At 43.7% G+C, this 19,932-nt stretch overlaps 2 protein-coding genes across 2 annotated transcripts in view; one reads left to right on the top strand and one right to left on the bottom strand.

Moving 5' to 3' along the window:
* FANK1 (fibronectin type III and ankyrin repeat domains 1) overlaps positions 1 to 13,260 on the bottom strand; it is an 86,396-nt gene extending 73,136 nt beyond the window's left edge. The window contains 1 exon segment of the mRNA XM_053584573.1: positions 13,190 to 13,260. Within this exon segment, the coding sequence (XP_053440548.1) occupies positions 13,190 to 13,202 (13 nt within the window). The 5' untranslated portion in view covers positions 13,203 to 13,260.
* An 87-nt stretch (positions 13,261 to 13,347) lies between these two features.
* DHX32 (DEAH-box helicase 32 (putative)) overlaps positions 13,348 to 19,932 on the top strand; it is a 71,486-nt gene continuing 64,901 nt past the window's right edge. The window contains exon 1 of the mRNA XM_053584213.1: positions 13,348 to 13,659. The gene's annotated coding sequence lies outside the window, so the exon portion shown is untranslated. The remainder of the gene's footprint in view (positions 13,660 to 19,932) is intronic.

The raw sequence follows: 19,932 nt of genomic DNA, 5'->3' as shown, positions 1-19,932 counted from the left end.
AGCCTGGAGAAATTAGTCTCTTTCTTCTTAACAGATTCTCCAAGTCTTAATTACATTTAATTCCAGGAAATTAATCTCCTCCTTAGTGGCAGTGGTGACACTGTATCAAAATGTTATACAGAACTGACATCAGGGGCCTGCTGAGATCACACAAGACAAGAACACGGCATCATCTGTGTGACATTCCTCGAAATAAGTATTTGACTTAGAATATCATGAGGTAACAATCACAGAAGTCCAGCATGGAACCTTCCATGAGATAACAAGCCTGTCTCATTTTTTCATGAAAGAAAAAAAAAATGCTGGGAGATTGTTCTAGATTAAAGGCGTCTACAGGAATATAGCAATTAAAGGTAAGGTGTAATCCTGGATTGAATCCTGAATCATTAAGAAATAAATAACCAGAAGGACATGATGAAGAAATTGGGAAAACATAAATAAGGACTACATACTATTGCTCTACCTGTGTTAAACTTAGGAGGGTCACATAAGAAAATGTCCTAGTTCTTAAGGAAAATGTGCTGAAGAACTTAAGGCTGAGGTGTCATAAGATTTGCAATACTTCTAAAGTGTTCATTGAAAAAGTGTGTGTGTGCACGCGCGTGTGCATGTGTGCATGTGCATGTGTGTGCGTGTGTGTATGCGTGTATGTGCGCGTGTGCATGTGTGTGCGCGTGCGTGTGTACACACACGTCTAAGGAGAAAGAGGGAGAAGAAGAAAGAGTGAGAGAGAGTGTGAGAGAGAAAGCAAATGCAGCAAAACATGTCAGGTCTGGCAATTAAGTTCAAGAACTCATCCTAGAAAAAGTGCTACATGCTTCACTGCTGGTATTACCGTGGTCACCTTCGAGTGCTCCCCTCGGGGAGATAAGATATGTGTAAAACCAACCACACAAGCTAGGCAAGTTTAAATATCTTAGTTTTCTATTGCTACGTTAACAAATTACCACAGATGAATATTTTAAAAAATATATATGTCAACATATTGTGTGTTGATAGATTATCATACAGCTTCTGTGGATCAGGATTTCATGTAAGAAAACACACGTTTATTTTCTTGTATTTTCTGCAGGTCAGGAACTTGGGCACGGCTCAACTCGGTGCTCTGCTTAGGGTCTCAGAAGGCTGCAGTCAAGCCGTCTGCCGAGCCGAGTTTGCCTCTGGTGGCCATTTGGGGGAATAATGTACTTTCAAGCTCATTCAGGTTGTTGACAAAATTCATTGTTTCATCTATGTGAGCGAGTGTCCAGGGTTGTTACCAGTCACGGACTGGAGGCCGCCCTCAGGTGCTAGAGGCCGCTCAGTTCCCAAACAAGCAAGGAAAATGCTGCCAATATGTACATCTCACAACCTAATTATCTCTCTGTCCATCATAGCCTAAGCACAGGAGTAACAACCCATCACCTCTGCAGTATTCTGTAGGTTAGAACAAGTCGCAGATCCTGTCCACACTCAAAGGGAAAAGGTCACACAGGGAACAAAGCCAGGACACAGAGAGCTTGAGGCCGGGCAAAGAGGTCGGCCTGTCAGCGGTTATAAATAGCTGCTGTGGTCTGAATGCATTCAGTTTCTGGTAATTCCTTATGCTGCGGTGGATAACTAATTAGTAATACTACTTGTGCCTAATTATTAGCAATGCGAGGAATGAAAAAGGTTATCACTATAGATCTGAGCAGACACTGTCAAGATAAAAGTTGATTATAAGCAAAACTGTGGCAATAAATTAGGTAATTTAGATAAAAAAGACTATGTCTTTGAAAGACACAACTGAAGAATATAAGCATGTCTATTAAACTACATGTCTATTAAATAAAAAAGATCCCTCATTTCAAACTTTCCCACAAACAAAATCCCAGTGAATGGGACGATTTCACTGGAGAATTCTTCAATTTAAGGGAAAAATAACACTAACATTATAGGAACTTTTCTTTCTTTCTTTGATTTTTTTAAGAGACAAAGTCTTGCTATATTGTTTAGACTGGAGTGCACCACCACAGTGTACTACCCTAGTCTCAAGTGACCCTCCTGCCTCAGCCTCCTGAGTGGCTGGGACTGCAGGTGACAGAAACTTTTAAGAGAACAAAAATAAAGGGAACGAAGCCAAGGTCATTTTTTGAGATTAAGATAAACTTGATTATCACAACTAGACTAGGAGATTACAAGAAATAAAATTACAGGCTTATCAGTCATATAAACACAAATCCAAAAGTCACTTTTAAAATAGCAAATTAAATTCAGCAATCTACAAAAAAGATAATACACTATAACCACGTGTGGCTTATTCCTTTAATTTGAGGTTAGTCTGATGTTTGAAAATCCATTAATGTTAGTCAGGCATTGTGGTAGGCACCTGTAGTCCCAGCTACTTGGAAGACTGAGGCAAGAGAATGGATTAAGCCCAAGAGTTTGAGGTTGCTGTGAGCTTTGATGCCACAGCACTCTACCCAGGGCGACAGCTTGAGACTCTGTCTCAAAAAAAAAAAAAGAAAAGAAAAAAGTCCATCAACATGAACAAAAGATGATCATCTCAAAAGACAGAGAAAAAGTATTTGATTAAATTTACTCCTCTGTGATTTAAAAAAAATATATCAGGCTCGGTCCCTGTAGCTCAAGTGGATAAGGCACCAATACACCAGAGTTGGCGGATTTGAATCCAGCCCGGGCCTGAAATAGCCAGGGGTTGTGGTGGATGCCTGTAGTCCCAGCTACTTGGGAGGCTGAGGCAAGAGAATCGCTTAAACCCAGGCGTTGGAGGTTGCTGTGAGCTGTGATGCCACAGCACTCTACCCAGGGCAACAGCTTGAGGCTCTGTCTCAAAAAAAAAAAAAAAATCTTAGCAAGTTTGGAATAGAAGGGAACTTCTTTTTTTTTTTTTTCTGGCCGGGGCTGGGTTTGAACCCACCAACTCTGGCAGATGAGGCCGGCGCCCTACTCCTTTGAGCCACAGGTGCTGCCCAGAAGGGAACTTCTTTAATCTAATAGCCTGATAAAGGTTCTGTTGATTTTGTTCTGTGTCAATTTAACTACATGAAAGAATTCCTTCAGAATTCCCTTCCCTGTGTGGTTCTAGCCCCGTGAGAAATTTCTGGGAGGTCTGGGGGAGTGAAGCAGTCATCGTTACCTTCCATGTCCACACTGTTGTTCATCTGATGGCTCACCTCCTTCTGGTATCCTGCAGATTCTCAAGGCGCTGTGCTAGGCCCACGCACAGAAATCCAGGTGACAGCCACCAGGGTCTCCTGCTGACCATGTGCGTCCCTGAAGGTGCAGGTAGTCAGAGGCAGGCGGTTCCCTTATCCTCGAAAGTTCCAGTTCTTGGTGGGCTCTAATTTGTTCTTGCTCTCGTCAACTTCTTATCTATCTTTCCATCCCAAATGCTGGTCTCGCAGCTTTACAGTAACATCAGGCCCAACATCAGTCAAAGAGACAATATTTAAAAAAAAAAAAAATTTTTTTTTTTTCCAAGACAGAGTCTCACTCCGTTGCCCCAGGGCTGTGGCATCATCAAAGCTCACAGAAATCTCCTGGGTTCAAGCAATACTGGGGTCAAGAGTAACCGGGACTGCAGGTGCCTGCCACAACACCTGGCTAATTTTTCTATTTTTTGTAGAGATGGGGTCTTGCTCTTGCTCAGGCTTGTCTTGAACCCTTGAGCTCACGTGATCCTCGGCATGAGCTACCACTCCTGGCCTCGAGACAACAGCTTTGCATTGATTTCTCCGTTAGTTCCCACAGTTGTGTGAGGTCTAATCCCCATGATAAACCCTTCATTCTGTATCATTCACAGTGGTTCTGCTTTCCTGATTAAACCCTAACTGATACAAATATTCCTACAGAGGTGAGATCCTGAGAATAGAACCAGACAGATGAGTTTTCTGAGTTGGTACAGTACTGGGTTATCTGGAATTGTGTCTCCAGTTTGATCAGATAGAAAGACATTAATGACCCAGGGGTAAAACAGTCATTGCCTACGTGGTGAAAAAAAGTTACTGAAAATACCAATTAGACACCTATCATCAAAGGCCTGCAGAAGGCAAGACTCGGGTTGTTCCCTTAGAACTCTCCAGTAAAAATAAGATGTGTAATAGGATTAGGTGGCTTCTTCTAAGACAGTGATTCTCAACCTGTGGGTCACGATCCCTTTGTAACAATGAAAATACATTGCGGCATTAGGAGGGTTGAGAACCACTGTTCTAAGAGCTCTCTCTCTAGAGAATGTCAGTAAAAGAAGGATGAGGGGTTAATGGCTTCAAATTCCCAGCTCAAGGTCAAGAAAGCACTATGACTGCTCTAAACAGAAATTCTTATCTCCTGTAGTTGCAAGGCCCAGATTTCTGATAAGAAATCTCTTAGGTTCTAACAGATTTAGGCTTAGGTTCCAAGCCTAAACCTATGGGTGGCTTAATTACAACATAAATTGAATTCCTAAGATCACAACGTCTTTTACATTAAAGTCAAGCACTTAGCTGGGAAGCAGTGAGACCCTGAAAACTGAGATGAAGTCATGAGGACAGATTCCAGCAAGGCTGGAAAGCTTCAGCTCTTAATTCTGGTGAGTCTCCTTTCCAATAGAAGCAGCAATTCTCTTGTCTCTGAGGTTAATCCTCCCTACCTGAAGATCTGAGACGTGCCCCCCTGGGGTAGCTGCTTTGCAGGAAACTGCTGGTGTGCCTCCTGAGCTACCCTGCCACCTCTCGTAATTCTGGAACTAAAGCAAGACTCAAGTCCCAGCATGGCCAGATGATAAGGTATTGATAAAAGTGTGATCCATGTGGGGGTGTAACATGCAGCAAAAAAGCACCAGATTTTGTCCATTTATACAGACAGAAACCTGAGGGATATGAATAGAAATGGTTACTTCAGTATAGGAGCAGAGGAAAAACAAAATATTGGACCAGACTGAATTCATTGGGTGTACTGAACAGGGATTCTGAAATCCTCAGCTTAAATGTCTGGGAGCAACTCTAACATGTAGCCTGGTTGGTTGGCTGAAACCTGGATACAGAGTCAGCCTGAACTAAGTGAACTGAAATGTGAGAACTTGCTTAGTGTTATGCTATGAAGCAGGGGTCAGCAAGCTTAGTCAGTAAAGGGCCAACTTCAGGCTTTGTGGGACAGATAACCAGATAGAAATGTGGGCAAAAAAACAAGAACAGGTGCTTCATGGGAGGATAATCATATATTTATAGCCTATAAAAATAAATGAAAAAGCATTTAATATCATTAGTCATTGAGGAAATAATTTAAACCACAATGAGATACTTCCACATATTCATTAAACTAAACTAGCTAAATTTAGAAAGAGCAAAGACCCAAGTAGTGGCAAGGGTGCCGAGCAGCTGGTGGCACAAAAACTCTTATAATAGCTACTAATGCTGAATGTTACTCAAAAAGCAATCCCACTCCCAAGTATATATACACAAATGTGTACCCATGAGATTATCTACAGCAGCATTCTTTGTAATAGTATCTCATATTTTTATAAGCTATAAATATCTGATTATCCTCCCATGAAGGGCCTGTCATGTCTTTTGCCCACATTTCTATTTTGTTATCCGTCCCAAGAAACCTGAAGTATTTTACTATTTGGCCCTCTACCAACAAAGCTAACTGAAAATAACCCAAATTTCCATCAGTGAAAGGACAGACAAGTCAATTGTGGGAATTCGCCCAACAGAACACTCTACAGCCATTTGAAAGGACAAATTACTTCTACATGGAACAGCGTGCTTGAATCTTACAGGTACAATGTGAAGCAAAAGAAGCCAAAGGCAACAAAACAAAATGTACGCCCTGGATCACTCTGTTCAAATAAAGTTCAAAAGGAGGTGAAACTAATCCACTGGGACAGAAATCCCAGAAAGCAGTTACCTTCCAGGGGTAATTACTGGAATAATACAGGAAGAAAATTTCTGGAATGCAAGGAGTGGTTTACCTGAATGGTGATGACAATGTATTCAATTTGCAAAAACTCATCAAGCTGTATACTTAAAATTTGTGTGCTCTAGGGTATCCATGTATTTCAATTAAAAAGTAAAAATACCAGCGGCGCCTGTGGCTCAATGGGTAGGGTGCTGGCCCCATATACTGAGGGTGGCGGGTTCAAACCCAGCTCCGGCCAAACTGCAACAACAACAACAACAACAAAAAAAAGCCAGGCGTTGTGGCAAGCACCCGTAGTCCCAGCTACTCGGGAGGCTGAGGCAAGAGAATTGCCTAAGCCCAGGAGTTGGAGGTTGCTGTGATCTGTGACACCACAGCAGTCTACTGAGGGCAATAGAGTGAGACTCTGTCTCTACACACACACACACAAAGTTAAGAGCATTAGTTGTCTAGGAAGGAGTAATATGCTAGTTAGTGATAGTAGTCTCCAGGTTGAGTGAATTACTTTACTAGAGAGCTAAAGTACTTGCCTACCCCACATAGGCTCGCTGACCTTCCTGTAAGGTCGTTTTAAAATCTGAAATTCTGTGATTGATTGTTCCATTCCTTCATTCACTCACACTAACATGAATAAAAGGATTCACTAGAGCCGGAAGCATGAAGATCTAATTATTATCCCTGTCTCAAAAAAAGTATGGAGAATCCTCAAAGATCTAAAAGCAGAACTTGGCTCGGCGCTCATAGCACAGTGGTTATAGCACCAGCCACATGCACCAAGGCTGGCAGGTTCGAACTTGGCCCAGGCCTGCTAAACAACAATGACAACTGCCAACAAAAAAATAGCCGGGCCTGCTTGGGAGGCTGAGGCAAGAGAATCGCTGAAGCCCAAGAGTTAGAGGTTGCTGTGAGCTGTGATGCCATGGCACTCTACCCAGGGCGACATAGTGAGACTCTGTCTCAAAAAATAAATAAATAAAATTTAAAAAAAAATGTAGACTTTCCATTTGACCCTGCAATCCCATTTCTAGGTATTTACCTAGAAGAACAAAAATCATTTTCCCACAAAAACATTTGTACTAGAACTGTTTATTGTGGCTCAATTCATAATTGCCAAGTTGTGGAAGCAAAGTGCCCATCAACCCATGAATGGATCAACCAACTGTGGTCTATGTAGACCATGGAATATTATTTAGCCATTAAAAAAGATGGAGACTTTACATCTTTTACATTTACCTGGATGGAGTTGAAGTACATTCTTCTTAGTAAAGTATCGCAAGAATGGAAAAAATAAATATCCAATGTACTTCATACTAATATGAAATAAATATATAAACAATTACATGCTCATAAGAACAATAAAACACCAATACAGTCCGGTGCGGGGGTAGAGGGCAGTGCAGCAGGGAGGACGTATGGCAGGAGGAGGGGGCATGAGGCGGGGTCTCACCTAACGTGCACAGTGTGAGGGTAACTGGGCGAGGGGCTCTTCTACAAATGGAACTTTACGCTGGAAGTGAGAACAATGTAACCTAAAAATTGTACCCTCATATTAAATAAAAAATTAAAAGAAACTATTAAGAATAAATTTCTGTTGATGGTAAAAAAAAAAAAAAGTCCTCAAGGCAGAGTGGAACATACAGAACAATAAATATTAATAAAATGATAGATAATAAAATATCTACAATATCTCAACGTATCTAAAATAATAGTAAAATGAAGACAGGCACTGAGGAGGGAGAAATTAACTCCAATTTGGAAACAGTAGGATAAACAGATATGCAAAATTCCTGAGAGACAGTGATGCCCCAGGCGGGGTTAAAGGACAAAGAAGTGGATGGGCAGTGAGTCCACTCCAGGTGGAGGCAGGAGTGTGAGGCAGAGCACCTTCCCCAGGAAAGGCCAGAAAGGTTCCCGGGGGCACAACTAAAGGAACCTGGCACCTGCGTCTAGGCCACAGGAATGTCTCCTCCTTTTTTCCAGCCTCCCATAAGAAAAATGCCTAGAGAATGCCCTGCCCCATGAGCGCATCAGTGCACAGCACACTGGGGTGAGTTGTTTACTTCTTAATGACTTTGCACCACCTTCTGTATTTAATGAGTCATTCGGGCCATTCTGGAATACTGCTGATAGGCACAAATCCCTCCTTTAATCTGGTTGGCCGGTTCAGATTGGACAAGTTTTAACAGCTTTCCTGTCAAGGGGGAGTAGACTAGGTCTGGGATAAAGCTCCGAGAACTTGAGCTGCTGGAGGGACAACAGCTTCCACCATCAGGTCCTTTTGCCAACTGAGCCTCAGAGGTCAGGACTGCAATACATTTTCTTATTTTGATGGGAATTTTAGAACATGGTTGTAAAATTGCATTGCTTTGGAAAGATTTTAATCTTGATTTACATAAGCATTTATTTCTTAATAAAATTTGAATTATAAACTAATTGATAGAATTAGAGGCTAAGATTACTTGAGAAAAATTGTTTTTTTTTTTTTACAGATTTTAAAAAATGATTCCTGAGCTTAAGTAAGAAATTACTTTTAAATCCTTGCTAGCCTCCCAGATAATTAATCAGCAAACACTCCCTAGTCGGGTGAAGATTTTATTAGGTCCTATGACCTGGCAGCCCCTTCGTCCAAAAAATAAGATCACTTGCCTATTTCCTTGATCTTATCACATAGAATGAAATGCTTAAAATACCTCACTTAGGTTAGAAAGGAAAAACAGAGTGTCAAATTTGTAATTGACCTAACATTTATAAATACCTGATTTAAATGAACTTTACCCAAAGCATACTCCACCAGAAGCATTTCAAATTTAACTGGAGCACAGTCCCTTCTGTTGCAGAGTAAAATGGCTTTTTTTTTTTTTTTTTAAATACACAGCAATACCCATAAGGAAATAAAATTAGGTAAGGCTGTTGCCAGCAGGGCGGTCCACTCAGAACATGTTTGTTTAGGGCTCACTCTGTGAGGTATTAGAGACAGGTTTGCAGATAGGGCCCTGCCTTCCACGACCTAGTAGAGGAAGTAGATAATTTAAAATTAACAAAATAATTGCAAATTGAGATCACTGCTATGAAGAGAAAAATGCAGAAATTGAGTAATACCGAGGAAGGGTACTACCTACTTCAGGGAGTCAGGGAAGAATTTCATGAGGAGGGGACATTTAAGTAAGCACTGAAGGACATTAGGAGTGAGACCCACAGGAGCAAGAGGTTGTGTTATTCCTGGCAGAGGGAAAAGCTTGTTCAGAGCCCTGAAAAGAGCTTGTATGAGGGACTCAAATAAGACCATTGTGCCTGAAGCATGGTCTATTTAGATAAGATACGCCATGAGTTTGAAGAGGCAACTAGATCATGGTAAGAATTTTGGAGAACTTTTGGCAGAGTGTCATGATCTGATGTCTATTTTGGAAACATTGCGCTGCCTTCCAGGTGGATCACAGGTGGGTAGGGGAGAGGTCAGCAGACATGCAGAGATCAGTAGACTGCATAGTCATAATCTAAGCAAGATGGTAGCTCGAGGACCCCAGTGGGGAGGGAGAGAAGGCACATTCAGGGTCTATTTCAGAGGTGGAATAAGAATGTGCTGGTGGATGGGGGATGAAGGGTGGTGAGTGAGAATGAGGAATCAAGGATGACTCAGACTGCAGGCTGGAGCAATAGGGAGGGTGGGAAGGCGGGGAGAGTGGTGGAGAAACAGGTTTGGAGAGAGAAGTCCTCACTCAGTTCCTTAGTCCCTGGAATAACTTAAATGATTCATTTAGCATTTCTTGTGAAACATGAATGTTTGCCTGGTGTGGTGGCCAAGGACTGCAGTTACAACTGCTTGGGAGGCTAAGGCAGGAGGCTCATTTGAGCCCAGGAGTTTGAGGCCATTCTGGGCACCATAGTGAAGAAACAGCTGCCAGCCTAAGCTAGGCCTGGTTTTTTTGTTTTTCTAATATAAGAAGAGTTCAGGGAGTAGGCAGCAGTAAAGTGGGAGCTAGGGGTCTTATCTTCATTTGATAAATACAGTTTTTTATTCAGATTGTATGTTTGCTTAGATTTGGGGTAAAGATCCCCAAAGCCATTCCTTGGTTTTGTCTGCCATTCACTAAGAAATTAGGAGTGTGGGCGGTGCCAGTGGCTCAAGGAGTAGGGTGCCAGCCCCATATACCGGAGGTGGCAGGTTCAAACTTGGCCTCAGCCAAAAACTGCAAAAAAAAAAAAAAAAAAAGAGAAAGAAAGAAAGAAAGAAAAAAGAAATTAGGAGCACACTTACAACTTTAGCTCAAAGCCATTCATGTGGCCAAAACATTTGTACCCCTGTAATATTCTGAAATAAAAATAAATAAGTAAATAAATAAGAAATTAGGGAAGAGGCTATATTGTTGAACTTATTTTCCAATAAAAAAGAAAAACAAATGGAATTTCATGTACAGTTTCCATGTTATTTTATACATGAATTATCTTTTCAATAGTGCAGTTAGTTCAGGAAGAAAATAATTAAAGATGTAAATGTACAAACCAAGAGCCAAAACCACTCTTAACAGCCCAAGGTTGTGAACTTATTTAATTTGCTCTTTCCCTGAGGAGTCATTTCTTGGATCATTGACTGATTATTATTCTGAACCGGTGGTAGCCCCTGTCCTCCTCTGCTTATTGCCAGAGTATGATCCAGCTATGGGGCTTGAAGAGTTTATGTTTATTGGATTTTAATGACTCCCTTAACAACGGTCATTTCTAAAAGTAATAGAAAACTAAGTGTGTGGAAACAGAATAGCTAAGCCTGACTCCTGGAGGTTATTTTTAATAGTTGCTTGGTGTTGTCCTTAGGTATATGTTTAATGCTTAAAAGCAATTTAGAAGGATCCTTTCTCTTAATTAATTTACAATATTCAACTACACTTGTCAAATGTTATTTTGAACCCCTCAATAACAAAGTTACTGTGTAAACACTAAAACGCTAGGCTTAAAATGTTAGATAATACTGGTATAAATAATATACTGTTAATATTACAACTGTAATTATGTATTGTAATACTTAATTTCTATAGTGTTTCCATTTTCTCTCAGAGAATGACACAACTTTGGTCTTAGGTGAAATCTAGTTGGACATGGATCTTGAATCTTTAGAGATCATTTTGTCCTCTTAAATACTTATGAACGGAAGTACATGTGTCTGGCTTCTGGCTGGGAACCTGCTTGGGAGGGAGGGGGATGGATTACTATGAATGATTCAGTAAATATTCATCCAAGATAGTGTTTTTTAGACTGTGAAAGAATTTCCTAAGGTAAACAGTGATTGTTTGAAATTACTTAAAATTAAATTGATAAAAATATTTAAGAATATGCGGGAATTAATAAGTTTGCAGTCATTCCCTAGGCATAAATTATTTAAATAGTCTCCACCTCAAAATCCAATGAGATGGGATATAAATATGTACTTCTTATATGTAATAAATTCCTTATATAGCCTTACAAAGATTTCCTCACCTGGTTCCTGTTGACTTTCTCAGCCTTATCTCTTTTCTCTCTTTTCTCTCCTCGACTCCCACCCTGTTTTCTCCTCCTCTTCTCTCCCCTCCTAGCTACAGCCTCACTGTTTTTCTTCCTCTGAGCCTCACTGCTCTCAGGTCTTGGAGCCTAGGAGACTTCATGCACACAAGGGATTCCCGCTGCCTGGAACCCCTTTCCCTCATTCTTTGTGGAGTCATTTTGCAGACCTAGTACTACTTTCCTCCTGAAAGCTTTCTGTCCATCTCTTCTCCCCACTAATCTCAGACCCCCACCCAGGCTTCAGTAGGTCTTGAGCAAGTCTCTGGTTAGTTTTCCTGGGATGGCCAAAACTAACACTGTCCTATTCATTGTTCAATCCCCAAACCCTAGGAGGAGGTACAACATAATAGTTACCAGGAATGAATGAATGAATAGCAAAGGCAGTGAGCACTAAAGAATTTGAAATTTACACTTGACACGTTTTAAATGATAATGTAAATCTGAAGAAATAAAGATGCTACTTTTAAAAGATATATTTCACTTCAGTTATTTTCTAAAGAGAGAACAGACACACTTGGCATCAGTTGGACGTAAGACAAAATTTAGTATTGTTACATGCTAAATTTCTTTCATCGAGTTAGATAAACGTAGAATCCAAAAAGTTATAAACGCTAATGGCAAATACTGTACAAAAATCCTATCAACTCACACAACTGTAACTTACAAACTGTTAAGCTTTCTTCTCAACAGCGGTCTCCAATCTTTTTGGCACCAGGGATCAGTTTCATGGAAGACAATCTGACCACGGCCTGGGGGTGGGGGTGAGCGTGGGGGCGGCCTGGGGGTGGAGACGGGACAGGAGGCAGAGCTGTACTGTGCGGTCGGGTTCCTAACACAACTGGGGACCGCACAGTTGAAAGAAAGGAAAAAAGGCTTTAAAACCTCCTTGGAAATAAATGACCTTTTAAAATGCCAGCATTTCCCCCAGAGAATGGATTTGGTCTGAGTGTCTTATTTCTGAAACTGTCTAAGAAAAGATGACTTGGTTTTGAGAGTCAAACTGCATCCCTCTATGACAGTTTAAGATCTTTTAAGTCCCCTTATAAAACACCGTCCTTATTTTAAGAACAAAAGGAGCCATAAAACAGCATGGGCTGGAAAGAAGAAGCCAGCACAATGTCCTTGGAAAGGTTTTTTTTTTTTTGGGGGGGGAAGTAAGTAGAACTTCTGTTACATCTGATAACTCCAAATTGCACACGTTTTGGCATACGTCAAAAACAACATAGGGAAACAGAAAAGAAATCGTAAACATTTTTTGCGTGTCCTACCTCTTAAAACCTATAACAATGAATCAAATGCACTTAGACAACGCACTTTTTTCTGCCTCATTTATACCGTATCGTAGACTACGGGGTGGCAAGGGGAGGTCTCTAATAAGACCCGGCCTCACTGCGGGTTAAACTGCGGACATTTTTCAATAGGATGGACTAGAACCAAACTACCAAGCTAAAATGACAGAGACAGCAGAAGTAATAGCAAATTGAATCCCCGGGAAGGAATTCCAGGAAGGCACACGCGGGGGGCGCTGCTCAGCTCTCCAGTCTCTCTGGCTCTCAGTGGAGACCCTCGGGCGATCGGGACCCAACCCGACAGACCCTGCAGGATTTAGCCCCTTTCTCCTCTTTGCGTGAGAGAAAAGCGCCAAGAGACGCAAGCCGTTCGTGGTGTCCAAGCGTTAGAGCCTGCGGAGCCGCGCGCGGGCGCCCACGCTCGTTCCCGGGGAGCCCCCGGCCCGGCCGCCCTCTCCGGCCCGCCCGGCCCCGGCCCGCCTTACTCTGGGGCTCCATAGTCAGCTGCTCCCGTGCCCCGAGCCGAGCCCCCGGCGCCGCAGCCGCGCCTCCTAACGCCTCGGCTCCCGGGCAGGCGTCTCTTCGGTTGCCCTGACAACCGGAGGGCGAGGGAGGCGGGGCCAGAAGGACGGCGAGAGGGAGGGACCAAACTCCGCCGGGAAACGCGAGCGGGCGCGAGGCCCCGAGCAGAGTCCTGGGGGCCGAGCGAGGGTGGCGGCCGGGTCCCCGGCTGAGAACCCTGCCCCTGAGGCCCGGTCAGACGATCGCGCCCTTCTTGGCGGGTCTCGCGTCCCCGCGGGACCCGCGCCCGGACCTCCGAGGTTGAGGCCTACGGGTCTGGCTGTCGCCGTCCTGCGGCGTCGGTCCGGCCATCAGCCCGGAGCCCCGCGAGTTGGCCCGCGAGGAAGGCCGCCGGCCCGGGCCTCCCTCCGAGACTCGGGAGCCGCCGCTGCAGGTAACGGCGGGCCCCGGCGGCGGGAGGGGTCGGGCGGCCGGGGCTCGGGGGGCAGCCCCGGGCACCTGTTGCGGCGCCTCGGGGGCCCCAGCCCGCCGTTGAACGGGGCGCCCCCTGCCCAACCCCCGAAACGGCCTGTTGTGCGCCGCCTCGCGCGGGTTCTCTCGGAGCCCCGGCAGGGGGACTGAGCATTTGCACGGCAGCCTCCGAGCCTGGGGTCCCCCAGCAGCCCTCCGGCCGGGGGCGTCGGCCCAGGTCTGGGGGTGTCACTCGGGCCGCATTTAGGGGCAGCAGCGGGCAAACCGGAGTCCCCTGTGGTCGCCAGTGGGCTAAGGTGCCCCTGGCATCTGAAGCCCGGGAGAATTCCTTTGCTCAGCTTTGCCCTGTCATCCCAGTATCGCATTTCAGGCTGTGCGGCCGGGTCGGATCTTTCCGGTCGGTTTAGTTTTTTTGTGTTTATTTGTGTCAGTCCTCCAGGTTTTCGGTTGAGTAACTGAATCAACCCACATGTTTTGTAGCAAAACTTGGTAGGGCTGTTGAACAAATGTACCATTATCCCACACAGTAGTCTTTCATAATACTGGTTTTAAAACAACAGAGTCAGGTTTGCTTTAAGGGAACTTTGAGGGTCACAGGGATTATTATCTGGCGAGTTGTAAAAATTCAAACAACCAGGAGAAGATCACAGGTTAAGGGAAACCGGAAGGAGGAAAGAAAAATGAAGGAGAAAGAACAGAAAGGATGAGAATGGAAGAGCGGGGTGGGGGTGGGGAGAGGAGGAAACTGCGGGCGTGATTTAGGGCTCAGTCTGGAGTTACAGCCCCTCTATCAATCCCGATGGGGGAAATGGAAGAGTCCTAATGGGGTCACCTAAGTGATTACTCACAGTGCCACTAGAGGTATTTCCACTCCACGGATGACAAGGACACCAAGGAGAATTACTTTCCTCTTAGGGAATCATTCAGAGGTTAACTGAACCTGAGGAGCATATATCCTGTGATGGAAGCAGACATTTCTAATATTGTGACACATTAGGCTTTCCCTTCTCAGATGCCACGGGAACTTGTTCAGTTTAATTGTCAAAACAAAAAGGCTTATGTGTGGATATTGACAAACAGTGTGATATGTACAGAACCTGTCATTCTAAAGCTGAAGTATTAAAGGAATAAATTTGGGTTGGAAAGTAAACACTTCGTGGTACCTTAACAACTTGTTCCTGAAATTTAGAGACAGGGAATGTATTTTTAGGCGGAGCATAACTCAGATCAGCAGAACTTCTGTATACAATGTTTCTGAACTCTTTGTTTTCATATCATTAGCAAAATCAGAAAGTGGCCTTTTCATCCACTGTAACAGACATTGTAATGCTCATCAGTAATATATGATAAAAAGTGGCAAGGTAGTGATTTTTAAAACCCTAGCACTTAGGGACACAAAAAAGAAAGGGATAAATTTTCTTAACAGTAGAGGATTAGGCCTTTGCATTTTTTTTTTTTTTTTTAAGAAGAAAATGACAACAGTGCAGGTCTCCATACAAGGTCACAAGGATTCAAGAATTTGGTTTGAAGATTGTAAAAAACTGGGAATATGTACTGATGAAGTACTCTGTAGTGATGTAGAAGAATTTGAACAGGTATGAAGTTGTCATTAAGGAAGTCTTGAATTAAAATACTTCAGGTAGCAAGTAAAGGCACTTATGAAAAACATTTTATTTGAGGGGATGGTGAAAAAGAAGAGAAGAAGTCTTTCTGTGGAAGAAAAGACTGGGTAGAGGGGAGAAGTGGAGAGGGAAAGACATTAAATTGGCTAAGGCTGGGCATTTTCTCTTTTTTCCTTCTAGTACCTAGTATAATGTACTTGTTAAGTGTTTGTTGAATGACTGAGAAGAGCTTTGGAGAAATCACTTTGGCTATAGGAGAAAATACCAGAGGTCAGAAGGTTGCCACTGAGGATGGGGGTTGGAGATGCAAGAAAACCCACTGTTAGGTTGGGTGTGGGAGCTCACACCTGTAACCCTGGCACTCTGGGAGGCTGAGGCAGGTGGATTGCCTGAGCTCACGGGTTTGTAGACCAGCCTGAACAAGAGTGAGATCCCCCTCTCTAAAAATAGCAATACCTTGTGGTGGGAGCCTGTAGTCCCAGCTACTTAGGAGGCTGAGGCAAGAGAATTGCTAGAGCCCAAGAGTTTGAGGTTGTTAAACAAACAAACAAAAAAAAAAGAACTGTTGTTGGATTTTTAAGTTTCTAAGCTCATCACTGAATAAAATAGTTACATTGTTGTTTACTGAGCTGATGCTTAACTAATTGTAGCAAACCAAAGCATTATTACCAAGGGAGGATAAAGTAACCATGAAAAGACAGATCTAGGTTTTCTTTTTCAAAATTCTAATAAGTAAAAGCTGTGCACGGTGGCTCACGCTTTGTAATACCAGCGCTTGGGAGGCCAAGGTGGGTGGATTGCCTGAGCTCATAGGTTGGAGACCAGCCTGAGCCAGAGTGAGATCCTGTCTTTAAAAATTGCTGGGCATTGTGGCAAGTGCCTATAATCCCAGCTACTTGGGAGGCTGAGGCAAGAGGATCACTTGAACCCAAGAGTTTGAGGTTGCTGTGAGCTAAGACGCCATGGCACTCTACCAAGGGTGAGCAAGTGAGACTCTGTCTCAACAAAAAAAAAAAAAAAAAAAAAAAAAAATTCAAAGTAAAAATAACTGTATTGGGAAGTTAACTTCATAACTTTACAAATAGAATGATAAAAAATATATAGCAAATGAGTATGTTAGTTTTGTCTCCTTGCCTTTCTATCATGTTTTTGGGATTTGGGGTCTTTTGTTGTTTTCTTTACCAGAGTGAGTGAGGGTAGTTTTTTCTTTCATTCAGTTAAAGGTAAAACAATCTAATTTACATTTTTGGTGCGTTTCCTCTTTGTTCTCTAAACCTGTCATGGTCTTCACTCATGGTTGGACCCAGGAGAAATGCTCGTCTCTCAGCCTTTCACTCACTCCCAGTTTAATCTCGGGCTGCAGGTCCGTGCTACCCTTGACCCTCTGAAAAGTCTGCCAGGGTTAGGCTTCTGCCCACTGAGCACTTCTCTCTCCTTCCAGGGGCGCTGCATAATTTAGCACCGAGCCCTGTGCTGTGCTTCCTTGTAGTTTTCTCTTGTTTTACAGGGGGGGTCTCCACCTCTGAGTAAACATTTTTGGAGTTAGGTCTGGGCCTTACGCTGCATCTGCTTTTCTTCACTCTGTGCTTCTCTAGCAGTAGAGGGCTTCAGTCTGCGCCAAGGACAAGGCTTTAGTCAGGGATGATTGCATTAATTTCTAGCCATGCCATTTGGGGAAGCCAAGAGTTTTTATTTCCTCATTGATAACTGGGGCTAATAAAACCTGCAACGATTATCCAGTAGTCTAGTTTGGAGACTCAAAATGCGATTGTAGCTATGAATGAAATATCTTATGTATCATAAAGAACTTTTTAAATATAAAGGGATATTACTGATAGCCGGGCGTTGTGGCGGGCACCTGTAGTCCCAGCTGCTTGGGAGGCTGAGGCAAGAGAATCGCGTAAGCCCAAGAGTTAGAGGTTGTGAGCCGTTTGACGCCACAGCACTCTACCCGAGGGCGGTACAGTGAGACTCGGTCTCTACAAAAAAAAAAAAAAAGGATATTACTGATTTAGGCATAAAGCAAACATTGATTGACATGCACAATATATTAGGTACTCTTCAGGTTCTGGGGTTGCTGTTCATAAAGGTTGAATAGGAAATGACCAGATGGAGGGCTTCCTAGGCACGGACAGCTTGGGCAAAGGCAGGAAGGCACCGAGAACAAGCAGAGAGTACCCCTTCTCTCTTTCTCTCTAAGTATATATATATATGTATATGTATATGAATGAATGAAGAGAATGGGAGGAAGTGAAGAAAGGCAAACGTGGGCTAAAAATCAGAAAGAGTCTAAGGCAGTGGTTCTCAACCTGTGAACCAAAGACCACAGGGGTCACCAAAGACCATCCTGCATATCAGATATCTACATTATGATTCGTAACAGAAGCAAAATTATAGTTATGAAGTAGCAATGAACATAATTTTATGGTAGGGGGTCACCACAACATGAGGAACTGTATTAAAGGGTCGCGGCATTAGGGAGGTTCAGAACCACTGGTCTAAGGACTATGGGTTTTTTTCCCTTGAAGATAACAAGAAAGATTCGAGTTAGTGACCTGAGATGATCATTTTTGCATTTGAAAAGGCTCACTGGCACTATGTGAATCACAGATCAGTGGAATGCCACAATTAGAGCCAGAAAAAACAGAAGTGAAATTTTGCACTAATTCAGTGAAGAATTAAAGAGGTAACTAAAGCAGTGGTGGTGGGAATGGGGAAAGGGGGCTGTGAAAGGGGGAATTGGCAAGTCTTGGTGATCTAGGAGGTGAAGAAGCAGGATGACTCAGGGGTCTGAGCTGGTGGGGGGGGTTGTTCTGCTGTTTGTTGAAATGGAGAAGATGCCTGTCATCTAAGTGGAGAGGGCCCACAGTATATAGGATACTACAAAAGTTTTGAGACAGACTGTGTTCCGGTCCGTTATTTCAGTCTCAGAAACTCAGTCGATGGTGTCCTTTAACCCTCACGCGTGTAAGTTTCAGTTCAGCTAGGCTTCTCGGTATTACCAGGACGGCTTCATTTGTTTTCATCAGCACAGATTTTATGTTTCGTGATTTTTGTGTATGTCGAAACTTTCGTAATGACCCACATAATAGTTGGGACATGTGGTCTGGAGCTAAAGGAGTCTCAGATGAAGGTAGAAATTTGGATTAAGCATACAGTAATTGAAGTTAAAGTGAGTAGTTTTCTCCAGGACTAATATGTGGGATGAGAAGAATGTGAAGGGTAAGATGGGGGTGCTCATAGTTCACATGGGGGGAGCTGGACGGGGGTGCTCATAGTTCACACGGGGGGAGCTGGACGGGGGTGCTCATAGTTCACACGGGGGGAGCTGGACGGGGGTGCTCATAGTTCACACGGGGGGAGCTCGACGGGGGTGCTCATAGTTCACATGCGGGGAGCTGGACGGGGGTGCTCATAGTTCACATGGGGGGAGCTGGACGGGGGTGCTCATAGTTCACATGGGGGGAGCTGGACGGGGGTGCTCATAGTTCACACGGGGGGAGCTGGACGGGGGTGCTCATAGTTCACACGGGGGGAGCTGGACGGGGGTGCTCATAGTTCACACGGGGGGAGCTCGACGGGGGTGCTCATGGTTCACATAGGGGGAGCTGAACGGGGGTGTTCATGGTTCACACTGGGGGAGCTGGGCGGGGTGCTCATGGTTCACACCAGGGGAGCTGGACGGGGGTGCTCATGGTTCACATGGGGGGAGCTGGACGGGGGTGCTCATAGTTCACACGGGGGGAGCTGGACGGGGGTGCTCGTAGTTCACACGGGGGGAGCTGGATGGGGTGCTCATGGTTCACATGGGGGGAGCTGGTGGTGGAAGAACCTGAGGAGACTAAAGAAGCGTGGACAGAAAAAGAAGCTGAGAATCTGGAAAGATTAATATGAGCCCTTACTCTTTAGGGGTTGGTGCATTAGCATTCCCTGAAATCACTGTATTTTTCTCCATCTGCCATAGAATGTAAAACATAGTTCCTCTGTCTGCTATTTTTATTAAAGTTAATATAAAATGACTACCCATTACATTGTTAACAACAAAAAATGCCTAACAGATTAGAAATAAAGGTCAAAAACTTAAAAAAAAAAATTCCTGATATTCATGGTTTTTCAGACTTCATTTGGAATAACAAATGAAGTAAAATGTAACTTTAGAAGTCGATTATGATGCTTTCCCAAGCAAATACTGTGTATAAAAAAAAAAATGGATGGGGCGGTGCCCTAGGGTGGCGGGTTTGAACCTGGCCCCGGCCAAACTGCAACAAAAAAATTAACTGGGCGTTGTGGCAGGTGCCTATAGTCCTAGCTACTCGTGAGGCTGATACAAGAGAATCACTTAAGCCCATGAGTTGGAGGTTGCTGTGAGCTGTTTTGCCATGGCACTCTACTCAGGGTGAGACTAGGTAGAGTGAGACTCTGAAAAAAAAAAAACAATGGCACATATCTCAGTGGTTAGGGCACCAGCCACATATACCAGGCCTGACTGTTTCAAACCCAGCCCAGGCCTGCTAAACAACAACGACAACCACAACAAAAAAATAGCTGGGCATTGTGGTGGGCTCCTGTAGTCCCAGCTACTTGGGAGGCTGAGGCAAGAGAATCACTTAAGC

Source organism: Nycticebus coucang, chromosome 3 (genome assembly GCF_027406575.1).
Source record: "Nycticebus coucang isolate mNycCou1 chromosome 3, mNycCou1.pri, whole genome shotgun sequence".
Taxonomy (NCBI): domain Eukaryota; kingdom Metazoa; phylum Chordata; class Mammalia; order Primates; family Lorisidae; genus Nycticebus; species Nycticebus coucang.
This window is presented reverse-complemented; position numbering and strand designations above follow the sequence as displayed.